The following is a 15,988-nucleotide window of genomic DNA, read 5'->3' as shown; positions in this document are numbered from 1 at the left end:
TTGTGGATCCCCAACTCCATTGTCCAGCATCCTCACAGTTACAAAAGTGCAGATTAAAGCTGCTTTTCCACTATCTGGCTAAATGCTTTGGCTGTTAGCTTAACCTTTCCAGTCTGTGCTGATCTAGGCCAGTCAGCACAGAAACGGTTTCATTGTCCACAGTGGTGCTGATAACAGAACTCTTTAGAATGCAATACAAATGCGCCAAATGTTGTCTTAGTAACGCAAGTGTAATATATACAACAACATGGATGATTTCTGTTTTTGAGATATTTGGCAGATATTTTCCTCATTAAATAACAACAAATAAATGAATTGATAAATAAATAGTTTACTTCCAAATAGCCAGTTATGGAGAAACTGGCAGCCAGGAATTAGTGTGGCGACATTACAGAAACTCTACCAACTATGCCTAGAATCTTGCACCTAGAAAGGTTTGTAATCAATCTTCTTTAATTGTTACAGGGTCAAATGAAAATACAACTGGAACTGTATCTGAATGTTCACAAAAAATGCCTTAATCCATTGATGAAGAAAAAAATGTTTTGTTAATTTTTTATTCAAAATCAAACTTTTTGTTTCTGCTCTAGAATGACAGCCAATCTCTTATGATGTCAGCTTGGGCAGATTATGTTTACCTAACCAGTATTTTGATGCAAGTGAAAGATAAGAAAAGGAGCGTAAACATAAAACCCCACCCCCGTCTCAATATTCCATTTCAGACGGAACAACATCATCACACTGTTCATGCATACTGTAATAAAAATTACCCCCAGTCACTCAATGATACTTAACAATAGATTATAATTATTTCTAAAATATACTAGCAATTTTGTTAACACTTTATTTTAGGTCACAATTAATGATATCAACTATTGGCTTATTACCTGCTTATATTAAGATATTAACTGTTCATTAGTAATTTCATTCAGCCTCTCTAATCTTAACTGAGACCTAAACTCAAACTCTACCTAACTTAGTATTAATGAACAGATAATCAGTAGTTTTTTAAAGAGCCCCTATTATGGGTTTTTGAAAATTACCTTCCATGCAGTGTGTAACAGCTCTCAGTGAAGTGAAATATCCAGCTAAGGCTTAAATCTGAAAGTGCACCATGTTTAAAATTGATTCATCTATAAAAGAGTCGACTCAGAGTTCAAATAAATTGTGGGGGTAATGAATCTTTAGCCGTGTTGGCATGACGTCGATATGGAACTCAAGCCCCGATTATTTGTTACCCATAAACACTGTGGAAATAAAAAAGAATACAAACACTGTAGAAAATCCCAGTTGAATCATGTCATGAAGACGCTGTGCTCTGAAGTTTAAAAAATTAGTGGTATTTTCCCCATCTAAAGATAAGGCTATGAAGTTTATTTTTGCAAAAATACCTCAGCATTATAGCCCCAGCCTTGTGCTGTGTTCCCGTCATTTTTCTGATGAGTGCTTCAGCAACTACACGCTTACAACGGGGCATTCATGGGCCATTTGTTAAAGGATGGATCAGAAAAGACTATTGATGTATGGGACTTAGTCAAAGCTTTACAGGAACTTTATTAGTGCACAGTTCATAGATCAGTTTCTTCCTCCATTTCACAAGTGTAAGTGTGATTAAAATGGTTGCCTCCTTGTTTTCTGTAGCTTGAAAAATATGTATTTAATTGTGTTTCGTTACTTGTAAATGCTTGTACTGTATCTGCTTAACTCTTCATATTCATATACTGCGTCTAAAGCCACGTTGAAAATGCGACGTGCCGCTTTGTTTACGTATTTAAATGCTTTTGTGAGTTCGCGATCCACTGCTGTTTGTAGTTGCTATGGCCACCATCAGCTGTTCCTACCAACCCAAGCTCATTCTGGAAACGTAACCCCGCGGACGTTTCTGGAGACCGCGATTTACGTGGCCGGAGGTACGTGAAGGCCACGTTTGGTTTTTTTCGAGCGAGGGCGCTGCGGGGCGGTGTGGCGCCGCTCCGCCTCTCCTCTTCGCGCTCGCCGGCCGACGGCTCGCCTCCGAGTGAAGGGCTTTCCCGACGCAATCAGTTTGTCCGCCTAGATCACAGCATTGCGTCGGCGGAGCGGAGGCCCTGGAGGAGGAGCCGGAGCCGGCCGCGGTGGACGACAACCGGGATCGAGTCCGGGGAACAGCGGGTTCCGGAAATCAGGTAAGACGAAAAACGGAATCCGAAAAATAAGGGCGAGAACGCGGCGGGATCCGAAAACGCGGTCGAAATCGAAGACGAGGGCTTTTGCTTTTTTTTTTTTTTTTCCCCGATCCGGTGGCTTTTCGCGCGAGAAAGGCGCGGGCGCGAACGCCGCGCCCGCCCAAGACGCGAAAATGCGCGCACAGCGGCCTCTCGCGGATCCGCGAAAACAAAAAACCGCCCAAATACGTACCTCCCGGGACGGAAATCGCGGTCCGCATTTTTTGGGCAGTTCAGCTTTTTTTCATTTCTGCTGAATTTGTATCTAAGTTAAGAATAGAACAATATGCAAGTGTTAAACTACATTGCTTTAATGCAGCCCTGCAGTGGGCTCACACATACACTCTGCACACTGACTAAAAATTGTTGAAAATCCATGGTGGGCACTTCTCTCTGTCTTGCACTGAATGCAGTCGACCTATTACAACAGACTGGGTCATGGGGCTGCATCGTGCTAAGAAGGGTGTTTGGGAACAAATGAACCACTAAGCGAATCATATGGGAGTAGTTGGGATAACTAGGTAAAAATAAATGCATATTTTAAGACAATGAAAGTGTTTTTTTAACCTTGCATGCATATCAGACTGTTGTTGGAGACCCCCAAAACCAAATATGACCTATTTAATGCATAATAGGAGCTCTTTAAACTAGCAGTATTAGTTGATGCTGAATTGTGACATTGTTACCATAATTTTTATAATTAAAATAAATTATATTTTGATATAAAACCCTGAAATAGTGTTTTCTTATTTTCAGTGCAAAGTAATTAATTACAAATACTCAAATTACTGTAATTGAGTAGTTTTTTTCAGGAATTGTAATTTACTTAATTAAAAGTAGTTTTATAAATGTGTACTTTTACTTTCCCTTGAGTACATTAGTGCTGTATCGGTACTTTTACTCCACTACTTTTCTTTAACCTGCAGACACTACTTTATTTTTTCTTTTCTATGGGGATTAGAAAAATCAGTCCTGTGATTCCAGTCCAATCAAATTGCATATGGAAGGAAATTCGCCTCATAATGAACTATTTCAAGTTATTGTGTGCTTTATAATTGCAGAAAATTGTTTGGAAGAATTAAAAGTGTCCAAGAAGATGTCCAAAATCTTTACACGCATTGACCCAGAGACTGTTTAGATGTCACTGATGAGACGCTCATAAATGTTTACTGCATGATGACCAAAATAGTCTTAAACACCCAACAGGCACAAGACGTCAACATGATGTCAGATTGACGTTGTACCCTAACATCATGGGGATGTTGCATTTTATTTGGAAATGAAAATTGGGTTGATGTCAGAACTCAACATCAGACCAATGTCAATATCCAACCTAAAACAAACCAAATATCAATGTCTAACGATGTTTGACGTTAGCTTGACGTTGTGTGGACTTTACCACTATGACGTCTATCAGATGTTGAATTTTGATTGCCATAGCTGACGATAAATGCTAGTATTTAATATCAATATGATGTTGGTTTAAGATGTTGGCTCGACTTTGGATTTGGGTTACTTTCCAACAAATCTAAAATTAACCAAATATCAATGTCATCAAAATAATGTTGTCCTTAGAAACTGGCTAGCCATTGAAGTTTGTCTCCTGACATCACAACCTAAATCTAACTTAATATTAACATCTAATGATGTTATGTACCTGCTGGAAAAAAACTAGATGCACTACAGAATGCTACGTTTACACACACATGCACAAATTACATTTAAACGCATCAGCCTTTTACAGCGTAATACTCACTACTACTTGAGTCTACTTTTTACTCATATTTTGTGTATTATTTACAACAGATACTTTTACTCTACTTGCACTACATTTTTGGGCAAGTAATGGTACTTTTTTTGTGTATGATTTTTCAGTACTCTTTCCACCACTGCTTATTTGAAAAATACTGCATAACAGCGTAAAGCAGAAAATCATAAAGTACAATCTGTGCCGTGAAGTAAAGCACAATCACACATCTGACTTTTGCACTTTTTATCACATTTCTAGGATTATATCTAGTTGGCTCCGTTTTGCTGACATTCCTTCCTTTTCTCTGTCTTTTTTTCCCGTATCTACTCACAGATGCAAACGAGAGGTCGGCCAAGAGATTTTCACCCAGTGGAGTCTTCAATTACACCTCTCTGCTCCTCAGTAAAGAGGATAACATGCTGTACGTCGGCGCTCGAGAGACTCTCTTCGCACTCAATATCAGCGATATCAGCAGAACGCAGATGCAGCGCAACGTGAGTTTCATTCTGGACCATATTTTGCCATCTGCATCAGTCTGTGATATGGAGAAGTGTGATTAAAGTGATAGATCACCCCAAAGAAAAAGAGAAAATCAGCTGTTAATTTTCAGGCCGTTAGCTGCATGGGAACTTTTTCTTCTCAGTAGAACATTAGCTAAAGAGGATTTTTTAGCGAAAATATGGTCTTTGATTATGATTTATAAAATCAACAGCAAGTCAACAGCAATTGGAACCCTAAGAGTAAAATAATAATAATATTATAATAAAATAAATAAAACCAGTGGCTTTTGTCTTAGGATTAGTTGCAGAGGTTATGGATATATTATATACACTACCTGACAAAAGTGTTGTCATCTGTCCAAGTTTCACAAACAGCAAATAATAACTTGACTTCTAGTTAATCATTTGGTTTCAGATATGGCTTATGTATGAAAGGCAAAGGCCTCTAGATTACTCTTATTTTACCAAAATAAAATATGATCATGCCTTGATATTTAAACATTTAATTAGGACAGTATGGTCTGACTTTGCTTAGGCAAAAGTCATTTAACAGAAATAATGTACAGTATAGAATACAAAGTCATGGAGCAGTGCAAAAATAATTAATATTGTTATGAGCTTGGAGGACTGCATCCATACATCTCTGCAATGACTCAAATAACTTAATAATAAAGTCATTAGGAATGACAAAGAAAGCATTTTTGCAGGACTCCCAGACTTGATCAAGATTCTTTGGATTTATCTTCAATGCCTCTTCCTTCATCTTACCCCAGACATGCTCAATAATGTTCATGTCTGGTGACTGGGCTGACCAATCCTGGGGCACCTTGACCTTCTTTGCTTCTAGGAACTTTGATATGGAGGTTGAAGTATCTTGGTTGAGGTTGAACCTCTCATGTGGTTTGTAATGTAATGGGCAGCACAAATGTCTTCATACCTCAGTATCTCTGCGGATACTCTGCGGATCTCTCTTACGCCCCCATACTGAATGTAACACCAAACCATAATTTTTCCTTCACCAAACTTGACTGATTTCTGTGAAAATCTTGTGTCCATGCGGGTTCCAATAGGTCTTCTGCTGTATTTGTGATGATTGGTGTCATGTTCACCAGCGAACAAACCACCAGATGTTGCTGGTAAACACTCAATTATGGAACTACAAATCTGCCAGTAAATGGACTACATATTCAGTCATGCCACACACACACACACACACACCTGCTTCCTCATTTAGACTGATTATACTCTCACCACCTGAGCATTGTTAAAGACTGATAACACACAGTATTTAAGCAGCACACACACTCATTCAGATTGATGAGTCTTGTTAACTGTAATTGTAACACTACAACGTCTTTTCCTTGTCTTGTTTCTCCGTGTTATGACCTTAGCCTAGTTTATCCTTTTGTCCTTGTTTGCCGCCTGCATTCTGACCTCCTTGCCTGTTATTCGACTACGATTCTGGACTGTCTCAATATACCTGTTTATACCTGTATTGATCATTGCTTGCCTGACCCCGATTAAACCTGCATTTGGATCCTACCTTCTGTTGTGAGTGTCACTCCCGACGTTACAATTGGGATGCAGTTTTACAGATGAATTATCTGAAACAACCTTCTGCCACTTTTCCAAATGATTAACTAAAATTTAGTTTTGCCTGTATATATTTATTGACTCTCATTCCAGCTCCATTGCTGTTGACTTGCATTTTTCGAATCACCAAGGACCACAGTTTTAGAAATCTAAAAATCTTCTTGTATGTTTTACTGAAGAAAAATAAGCCACTTTCACTAAATCTCAATTGGGCTGAAAAAGTAAATTAACAAATTAGTTTTTTATGTAAAATTCCTTTCTAGTCTTAAGGAGTAGAATATTTTAGTAGAATATCGTTGATGTGTTGTTTGATTTAGTTTTATTCTTCTCATCTTAGCATATTAAACTGGGATAGGAGGAAGTGTTTAACAGGAAAATGATTGTTGATATTTAATACAGGTAATGAGTTATTTTATGGTAATTTCACAATTGCTGTTTTGGAAATATGATCTAAACAGCTACATAGATGTCATGTTGCTTTATAAAACCAGGAATAATTGAAAAAACATGTATGTTGAATATCTACTTTAAAAATAATTCCGCCTCCAAGAACATTAAAGATACTGTTGACTTTCTCACTTACCCAAACTTGCCTGTTTGCTAAAAACAACTTTTAATACATTAATTGAACTTTAAATCTATTAACTTACAACTTAAACTGCACTTAAAATGTTAAATATATATATATATATATTTTACTTTATATCAGGTAGTTACAGAGAAAATAATCTTAGTTTTCACTTAGTATAATGTAAATCTAAAATTTCTTAAATAAATGTAATTAAAACTACACAGACAGAGCACTGAGATGGTTCCTGCTGTTTATGTCGCCATGTTACTTTTTCAGCTTGCCTATAATATATAGTTGAAGTCAGAATTATTAGCCCTCTTTTGATTTCTTTTTTTAAATATTTCCTAAATTATGTTTAACAGAGCAAGGACGTTTTCACAGTATATCTGATAATATTTTTTTCATCTGGAGAAAGTCTTATTTGCTTTATTTTGACTAGAATAAAAGCTTTTTTTTAAACACAACTTTAGGGACAAAATTATTAGCCCCTTTAAGCTTTTTTTTTTCTTTAGTCTAAAGAACAAACCATCATTATATAATAATTTGCCTAATTACCCCAAACTGCCTAGTTAAACTATTTAACCTAGTTAAGCCTTTAAATGTCACTTTAAGCTGTATAGAAGTGTCAAAAATTATTTACTGTCATTATGGCAAAGACAAATTAAATCAGTTATTAGAAATGAGTTATTACAAATATTATGTTTAGAAATGTGTTGAACAAATATTGTCTCCATTAAACAGAAATTGGAGGAAAAAATTAAACAGCGGGGCGAATAATTCAGTGGGCTAATAATTCTGACTTCAACTGTACAAGTATGATTGTTTCACTTGAAGATATGCTTGTATATCAGTTGAGGTGCATTACTTTTTTCAAAATGTACTATAAAATGACATTGCATTAAATGCTGGAATCTGACAAAAGAAACCTATAAACATCTTTTTTTAAAAGTGAACTATTCAGTTGTTGAGTGGAGTTTGAGTTCAGCGACTCACTGATCAAATCACTTGAACAGTTAGCGGAAGTGAATAATGAGTTTAATTTCTGCCTGTTGATTCCACAAACACTATTGTATGATTTTTAGAAGATGGAAATATACAGTTTAACAAAAGTCATGATATTTGAAATCTGACTCATCATTTTCACTTGTACACAGTTTAATCTAGTTAAGACAATTAAGCTTATTCCCTTAGTTTGAACAACCCTAATGTTCTGTTAATTAGTGGAGTTCAAATCTAACAACTATATTGATAAAGTTTATTGATTTTATATGTAATACATCAGGCCCATAGCCAGGGGGCTTCAGGTGGATCGAAAGACCCACCCCTCATTGACAAAAGTCCTCATTTGTCCTATTTTTAATGCTATGCCATCATAAATTGTAAATAATGCCTATTAAAGTAACCTATCAAATAAGGCTTTAAGTCCACTGGAATCCTGTGTCTTGGTCTGACTTCCCATTCTAAAGTGCCAAATTCAGCATCCCAAATTCTGACTGAGGAAAGTTGAATGTGTTGGCCAGTTTGTTATTTTTAATAAATGACAATAGGCTAGAGCTTTTAATTTAAAACTTTAACGGATTTCAGATTACTTTTTAATGATATATGATATAAATAATTTTTATTGAAAAAATAAGTATTGTTTTCATATTTCTTTATTTTAAGTCTTTAGAAAATGTTTTTAAAAACATGTGGTTATGATGACCATCCAACAAGCTAATAATGTTGCTTAAAATGTCACTAAAATGCAGTATTTAAACCTAATAATTAAATAGAAAATGAGGCAAATAACTGCAAAAAGGTAAGTAAAGTACAGGACTGGGTAAGTGAAAGATAAATCTCAGAACTCAGAACTGACACTGATTTCCCCACATGCCAAAACCAAAACTTACACTGTGAACAAATCATGGTTGCCTTAAATTTTTAAGCTAAATCAAACTAACCTTGAGTCCACTGAACTTATATTTAGTCAAACTGACGTAAAACAGCTCATGTAACTTCATAAATCATCAGTGAACAATGAGTTAATCGATTATACAATCGAGTCTGTTGATTATACAAAAACTTTGTTTCAATATGTATCTTGTATGATTTTAGAAAAGCACAGTATAACAAAAGACATGATATTTGTATTATATTGTGCACTTTTTAAAGCTTGAATGTTTTAGTTTCCATTAGTGTCTTGCTTCACCCCACTCCACCCTATTGTTTTTTATCAAAGTATTACTCTATAATTCTTTGCAATAAATAATCTTTTTAAAAGTCATAAATAGACCTGCACAGCACAGTGTGAATACTGTTTTCTGACTCATCCTGAACTGCAATATAACAGCCACGGTGACTCACTGTAGGCCTACTCAATGTAAAAGTACTATATGTGTTAATTCATCATGACATTAAATGTACTATAGCTGATGAGATGCTTCAATTTAGCAATGATTTTTCACTATTTCAGTTAACGTGGAGCACGCCGCAGAGAAAAAGAGATGAATGCAGTTTCAAAGGGAAGGACTTAAAGGTGAGTCAATAAGATATTCATCAAAACGAGTGGAGAGATGTCTGTATACACTCTTAAAATAAAATATTCGTTATTGGCATTGATAGCTACGTGAAGAATTTTTAACATTCATGGCTTTATTTTTATTCCACAAAAGATTCTTTTGATTATGAACATGTGTTTCACAGAGGAAAAAGATGATTCTTTGAAGAAATGTTCTTTGGGGATAAAAAATAGCCTTGTCTTTAAACGGGCACTTGTCAATTTATGCTTAAAAAATAATTATTGGTGTAACTTTATATTATTATACTGTAACACATTTTTCCATCACATTTCCACAGCTGAATAATGTAATTTCAATTTATTTCAAGTACAGTAAATAGAAACCAAGAGCAAACTAATTTTGAACTGAAAAGATCACTTTCGTTTGATTTGTTTTCTCATTTTCACTTGTACACAGCTTAATCTAGTTAGCCACTTACTTTGAACAGCCCTAATGTTCTGTTAACTATTGTAGTTCAAACCTAATAGTTATATTGATAACATTTATTGTTTTTATATGTAACATATGGACTGGCTAAGTAAAAGAGACTAATTTTAGAACTCACACTGATCTCGCCAACTTCCCAAAGTCTTAGGGTGCTTTCACACCTACACTTTTGTTTCGGAACGTATCTCGTTTGCCCAGTTAGCGCGGTTCGATTGGCATATGTGAACAGGGCAATCGCACTCTGTTCCGCGCCAAAGTAATCGCTCCGAGATCGCTTGAGTGAGGTGGTCTCGGCTCGATTGAAACGAACCCTGGAGCGGTTCGATTGCAGTGAGAAAGCGATACGATCCGAGCGCGGTTATATCACAGTGTTTTATGGATATGTAATAGGCTTACGGCTACATGAAGAGAGAATTATGAGTAGGGCGGGAAGTTTCGCGAGTCTCTGGATGCCCGCAAACGAGTGATGATCTCCCGGTAATCTCGCGTCTCTCTCCCGGTCCTCAAATAGGCATCGTCGCGCACCCTTCTCACCCCTCCCCACCGTGTCTCTCCTCAGACACGTCACGCGCGCGCACCCTGTCAATCACCACCAAACCACCACCTCCTGACAGCTTAGCGGGACACTGCAAAATAAACCCTGACACTCTGACCAATGTAAGGAGAGTTTACTCGCACGTGACTTGTTTTAGCTCTTTTGGTCCGATTAGAAACTTTGCAGTCTGAAAGCGAACCGCTCCAAGAGCAAGGAGCAACAATGTAACAATTTTAATCTCTGTTTCGGAACAACTGAATCGATTCACAGGTGTGAAAGCACCCTTACACTGTAAAAAATACTGGTTGCCTTACATTTTTAAGCTGAATTAAATTAACCTTATGAGTCCATTGAACTTATATTTTGTTAAAACTGATTTTACACAGCTTGTGTAACTCATAAAATTGAGTTAGAACAGGATTAACTTTGTTGAGTCTTTCTCTTTACTTTACTAACTCCTAAGATTACTTTTATTGTTAATATTTTCCCTTTAAATGCAATCCAACAAAAAGCATGCTCAAAAAATGACATTTGATGTTTGTTTTTATTCTAAATAAGCCGAAACAACATAATTCTTTAGTTTTTTGGGGGACAACGTAATTGTTTTATGTTCAATCCACTTAAATTTGTTAAAGCTTTATTGTTTTACAACTCTTAAAAAGACTTTGGCTGCAGGTTCAAACTACTTATTTAAAATTAGTTAAATAATAAAATTTTTAGGTTGTTGTTGGGACAACCTATATGTTTTATGTTGAATGCACTTACATTTGTAAAAACAATTTAAGTAAAAGGATTTGTGTTGGGGCAACATGAAGGAATTGTGTGTAACCCAGCATTTTTAAAATGTATCAGTGTAAAAAAAATAATGTTTGCTGATTGTTCAAACTACTTACTTAAAATGAGCTGAAACAACACAATTCTTGGATGCTTTTGGGACAACTTTATTTATTTTTTTTTTTATGATCAGTTCACTAACATTTGTAAAAACTAATAGGTTAACTTATTGTTGTCCCAACACAAATAAATTGTGTGAACCCAATCATTTTTTACAGTGTAGTTATGTCAACATATAAAATTCATGTCATACCAAAACACGAAATCAAAGTGACGAGTGATCCCAAAACTGAAAATTCTGTCATCATTTACTCTCCTTTCATTTGTTCTAAACCTGTTTGACACAAAAGAAGATCATTTGAAACAAGCTGGAAACCTGTAACCATTGACTTCAATAGTAGCCTATTCATTTTTCATACAGTGGACGTCAATAGTACCAGGTTTTCAGCTTTCTTCAAAATATCTTCAACAAGTGATAGAAACTCAAAAAAAAATTGGAACTATTTGGGGTTGAATAAATGTCCTGACCAATCAGAACAGCTCAAGGGTGATCTTCTGTTAACAGTAGCAAGTTAGCTGTTTTATTTGACTGCACCAATACCTAAGAGCTGTTTCACATTTTTAGATGGTCTCTAAGTGGATTGAACATAATGCAAATAAAATGTAAAAAAAAAAAAAAAAAAAAAAAAAAATTTTCGGGTTATTTGTAACAAGTAATTTGAACAAGAACCAGAAATCTTTCTTTGAGTGTGCCTAAAGAAAGATGTAGGTCTCTGAAGTAGGTTTTTGTGATATGATTGTGCTAAATCTAAATCCAAGAAACTGACCGTCGCACCACTTTCGTTTGTTCCTTGCCACATCTACACTGTAATTTCCCTGAAAGCTTGACACTGCATAAGGCCTGTTATTAGATTAATAATCTGCATGCCTAATTTGCTGCCAGACTGATTTGTCTTGGGAGCCAGGTTTGGATGGATGTTTGGACCTTGATGAAGACACAGTAATAACTGCTGTTTCTTGAGACCGATGACGCGCAGCTGCCAGAAAGCTCTCCTAGACTATTACAGAGGATTTAGATCAAACCTAGTGATGTGGAAACAAGTTTCTGAGGCCCAGCCAAACAACAACAGTTGCGCACCCAGACAGGCACTTACTTTGAACATTCGCCTTGATATAATGATTGTTTGCGTGCAAACCTTTTCATCTTAATTCAGTCATCATTTATGAGCTGTCCTGTTTCAGATATTTTGCTAGGGAAATTAAAAAGTAGACATTTTGAATGAACACTGCCGGTTAAAAGTTTGGGGTCAGTAGGATTTTTACTTATTTTATCTTATTTATTTTACCAGAAATACAGAACAAATTGTAAAATTGTGAAATGTTATTGCACTATAAAATAACTGTTCAAACTTAGTTTATCATTTAAATTAATCATTTATTCCAGTGGTTTTAAAGATGATTTTTCAGCTTCATTACACCAGTCGTCAAGTCACATGATTCTTCAGAACATTATTATTATTATTATTATTATTATTATTATTATTATTATTATTATTATTATTATTGTTGTTGTTATTGCTATTGTTATTAATAGAATTATTAATTGTAATAGTAATAAAAGAAACAATGACTGGAGTAATAATTTAATTTGAAACTACATACAATAAGAAAGCAGTATATTTATATTTATGTACTTTTATATTTGATGAAAATATTTTTACAAACATTGATAAACAGGTAGCATAGTTGGGAACCAAGGAACACCCAACCATTAATAACCATTGCAATAACCATTTCAAATAACCATTGAATTGGTATTTTGTTGGCTGCACTGTGATTTCTAGATAGAGACTTTTACAGTTTTTTACAATCATTTTGCCACAAATTTCAGAACTTTGGTTTCAGTTTTCAAAACTCTAGACACAAAAATCACAACCATTGCCAAAATTGAGTGTTTTTGCTAAACTCTTAACTCTTTTTTAAATGCTACTTTTTTTGATATAACACACACAAGTCAGATATACTTTGTTCATTGAACTGAGATCATCTTTTAATATGACACAATTAAACATCAGATTGATTCTATTTCAAAATGCAACTCAAACATTACATTTAAAATAAATGCGTTTTCATTTACTTAACATGATGTATTATCAATTGAAACAAGCACTCAAAGTGATAAATAACTGTTGCATTACTCTTGATAAGTGGAAAGTGATGTACAATATTACATGTTTAGATGATCAAAATTTTAGGATTGATCAAATGACTTCAGTTACCACAGAAGATGACCTAACTGGACTACATTATCTATAGATTTCATCTTTATTCATCCTTATTCCATATTTATGGCTTCTTTGTTTCATGTAGCACTTTTACAGACAATGTTTTCATATTTGACATTATTGTACTGTATGTGAGAAACTCCAATCAGTGCAGACCAATGTCAGGCCTGGATTCACATTGACAGAAGGTTCGTTCCAAGATTTTTGAGTAATGAAAACACCAATGTGATGTAGAGGAGAACCTGCGACCAAATCCACAAGACCAGACTGATGGAAACACAGATCCCAATATAGAAATCTAATGTATATAAAAAATATATGCAAATTACATATGTGACATAATAGTTCATATGAATTGTACATATATAAAATATGTCACACACGTCAAAATATTGTCATTTTTTTCAACTAATAGAATTACAAATATGTACATATATGTAATGTAAATATATTATCCATTATGTTATATATTTAATCCCTACAAATATACAACCTATAATTTGTATATGTGTCCATATGACTTTTTATGAACACACACATTAACACACTAACACACATGTTATATATATAACTATTTTTACTAATATAGTTGTAATTTGCATATGTTGCCATTTATCATGCCATATATCATCTTTCTCTATGGAGATGTGTAGTGAGAAACAAAATGACAGTAAACCTAGAGTATGATGGAAAGAGTAAAACTAGTTCAGTGTATCCACTGTCTGTACCGTTCCCTCTACACTTATGTATAAACTATAACGAAACCTGTATCGTTTTTTTTAAACATCAATATTTAATGATTGTGCAAGATTGTTTAAACTATGTGCATCTTGTGTGCTGGTGATCTGAAGTTTTGTTCCTGTAGTATTTGTATGATAAAATGATTATGTGAACCAATGATCCTGCAAATGCAAGAGTTCATAAAAGAAATGAATGCAGCTTGCAGAGTTTTGAACAACGGAGAGCCTGTGTTAAAAGTAGTGACTGTTTAGAGTCTTGTGTCTAGAGCTTTGAAAATTGACATCAGGGTTCTGAAATTTGTGGCAAAACAATTGAAAAAAAAACTGTAATATGTGATCAAATGATTCTTGTTCTAAAAACAGTATAAACCAATTGCATGAATGATCATTACACTGAAAGAAATTTTAGTGGGTGTCTTCTGTAAAAATATAGGATGATCATTGTGTTGTTTAGACAAAAATGACATTGAACAGAACTCATTCTACTCTGCATACACATTTCCCTTTTGCTCTTCCTCAACACAGACGGACTGCTTCAATTACATCAAGATTTTACTGCGTGTGAACAGCACTCATCTGTACGTGTGTGGAACGTATGCCTTCAGTCCAATCTGCACATACATCGTAAGTACTGCTTCATTTTCTCCTATTCTGCAGCAGGATTTCACCACCACCCTCCACGCGTTTAACAGGCTGCAGGGGAGGAATTAATTATCCATGTAATTTACTCAGTCAATCAAAATGTCCTCAGAAATACACTCTTCCGCTCTCCCTAAGGGTAGATGCCGTTCGGATGAGGAATGATTATTGCCCTGCACTTTACTTAGACCCCTTACTCTGGAGAATATGGCTGGATCCATAAGACACTGACCTCTAATACTACTGAAGCTGTGGGGTAGTTTATTTAAGCTGATTTTAAGAAAACTGTCTGCATTTGCAGTAAGAATGGGTGTTATCTTATCATTTGTGATATACCCAGTAAAAATTCTCCACAAAATATAAGCCTTCCTCCAAAAAAATGCAAAAACATGCAATCGGCCTACATTGTAAAACTCGGAAACTACAACATTTTACACCTAAAAGAGACAAGGTTTTTAACTTTATTCAAATGTATTAGTTTTCTTCAACACAGGCTCATTGTGAAAATGTACTCCTGTTTACACTCCTGAAGAGCACAAATTTTGTTGCAAGAGATTAATTTGGTCTTTAAAACAAACACTGCAGGGTGGTATGACACCACCAAAGACTTTTGTTTCTTTTTGTGCTACCGGCTGACCGCTTACCCCCATGTAGACAGCTTTTCCGCTGTTACCAGTTTGCCCAGTAGCTCACCGCATACATCGGCAGATTTGAGACGCAGAGGAGTTGACCGCGATGACAATGTTTGAGTCCGGCGAAGAATGGTTCCAGAAAACAGGTAAAACAAAAACAAAAAGCAAAAAATAAATAAACATGTAAATAACAGGGTGAGAACGTGGTAGGATCTGAAAAACGTGGTAAAAATCTGGCGAGGAAAGGGGATGGGTCAAAATGGGCTTTTGAAAACACTGTCAGTTGGGTTTAAGGAAGGGGGTTGGTGGGGGTGTCGGTTGGTCGGTCGGTCAGTCAGAAGGTTGACAGTGGCCTCTGGTGGATTTCTCTGGTGAAGAAAGAAAGAAAGAAAGAAAGAAAGAAAGAAAGAAAGAAAGAAAGAAAGAAAGAAAGAAAGAAAGAAAGAAAGAAATTTGAAAAAGCGCACGCAACCTCTGGTGTACTTGCAAAAACTCCTTTTGTCGTTTTTAGCGATCTTCAGAAATGTAGACAGGGGTACGTATCAATAATGAGCCTGGGTTGGTTTTCTTTTAGGTGTTACAAGTTTAAGTAACCTGTTTCAGCTAAGCTAATGTGTTGGCAACTTTTAAAACACTACAGTAGCATATGTGCAAAAGTTTTGCATGTGTTTGAGCCAAACAGATTTACTGCCATACGTGTTCTCCAAATTTACTTTATAAC

At 35.3% G+C, this 15,988-nt stretch overlaps 2 protein-coding genes across 5 annotated transcripts in view; both read left to right on the top strand.

Annotated features, from left to right (window-relative positions):
* The window catches only part of LOC147839744 (uncharacterized), a 512,229-nt gene that overhangs the window by 55,813 nt on the left and 440,428 nt on the right, over positions 1-15,988 (top strand). The gene's annotated exons all lie outside the window — the stretch shown is intronic.
* The window catches only part of sema4ba (sema domain, immunoglobulin domain (Ig), transmembrane domain (TM) and short cytoplasmic domain, (semaphorin) 4Ba), a 160,450-nt gene that overhangs the window by 108,779 nt on the left and 35,683 nt on the right, over positions 1-15,988 (top strand). For 3 of the 4 annotated variants that reach the window (XM_087292621.1, XM_087292620.1, XM_087292622.1), the window contains exons 3-5: positions 4,288-4,448; positions 9,071-9,133; positions 14,522-14,620. In XM_087292621.1, coding sequence (XP_087148747.1) covers positions 4,288-4,448; positions 9,071-9,133; positions 14,522-14,620 — 323 coding nt within the window. 4 annotated transcript variants of the gene reach the window in all.

Source organism: Danio rerio, chromosome 18 (genome assembly GCF_052040795.2).
Source record: "Danio rerio strain M-AB ecotype USA chromosome 18, GRCz13ab, whole genome shotgun sequence".
NCBI lineage: Eukaryota > Metazoa > Chordata > Actinopteri > Cypriniformes > Danionidae > Danio > Danio rerio.
This window is presented reverse-complemented; position numbering and strand designations above follow the sequence as displayed.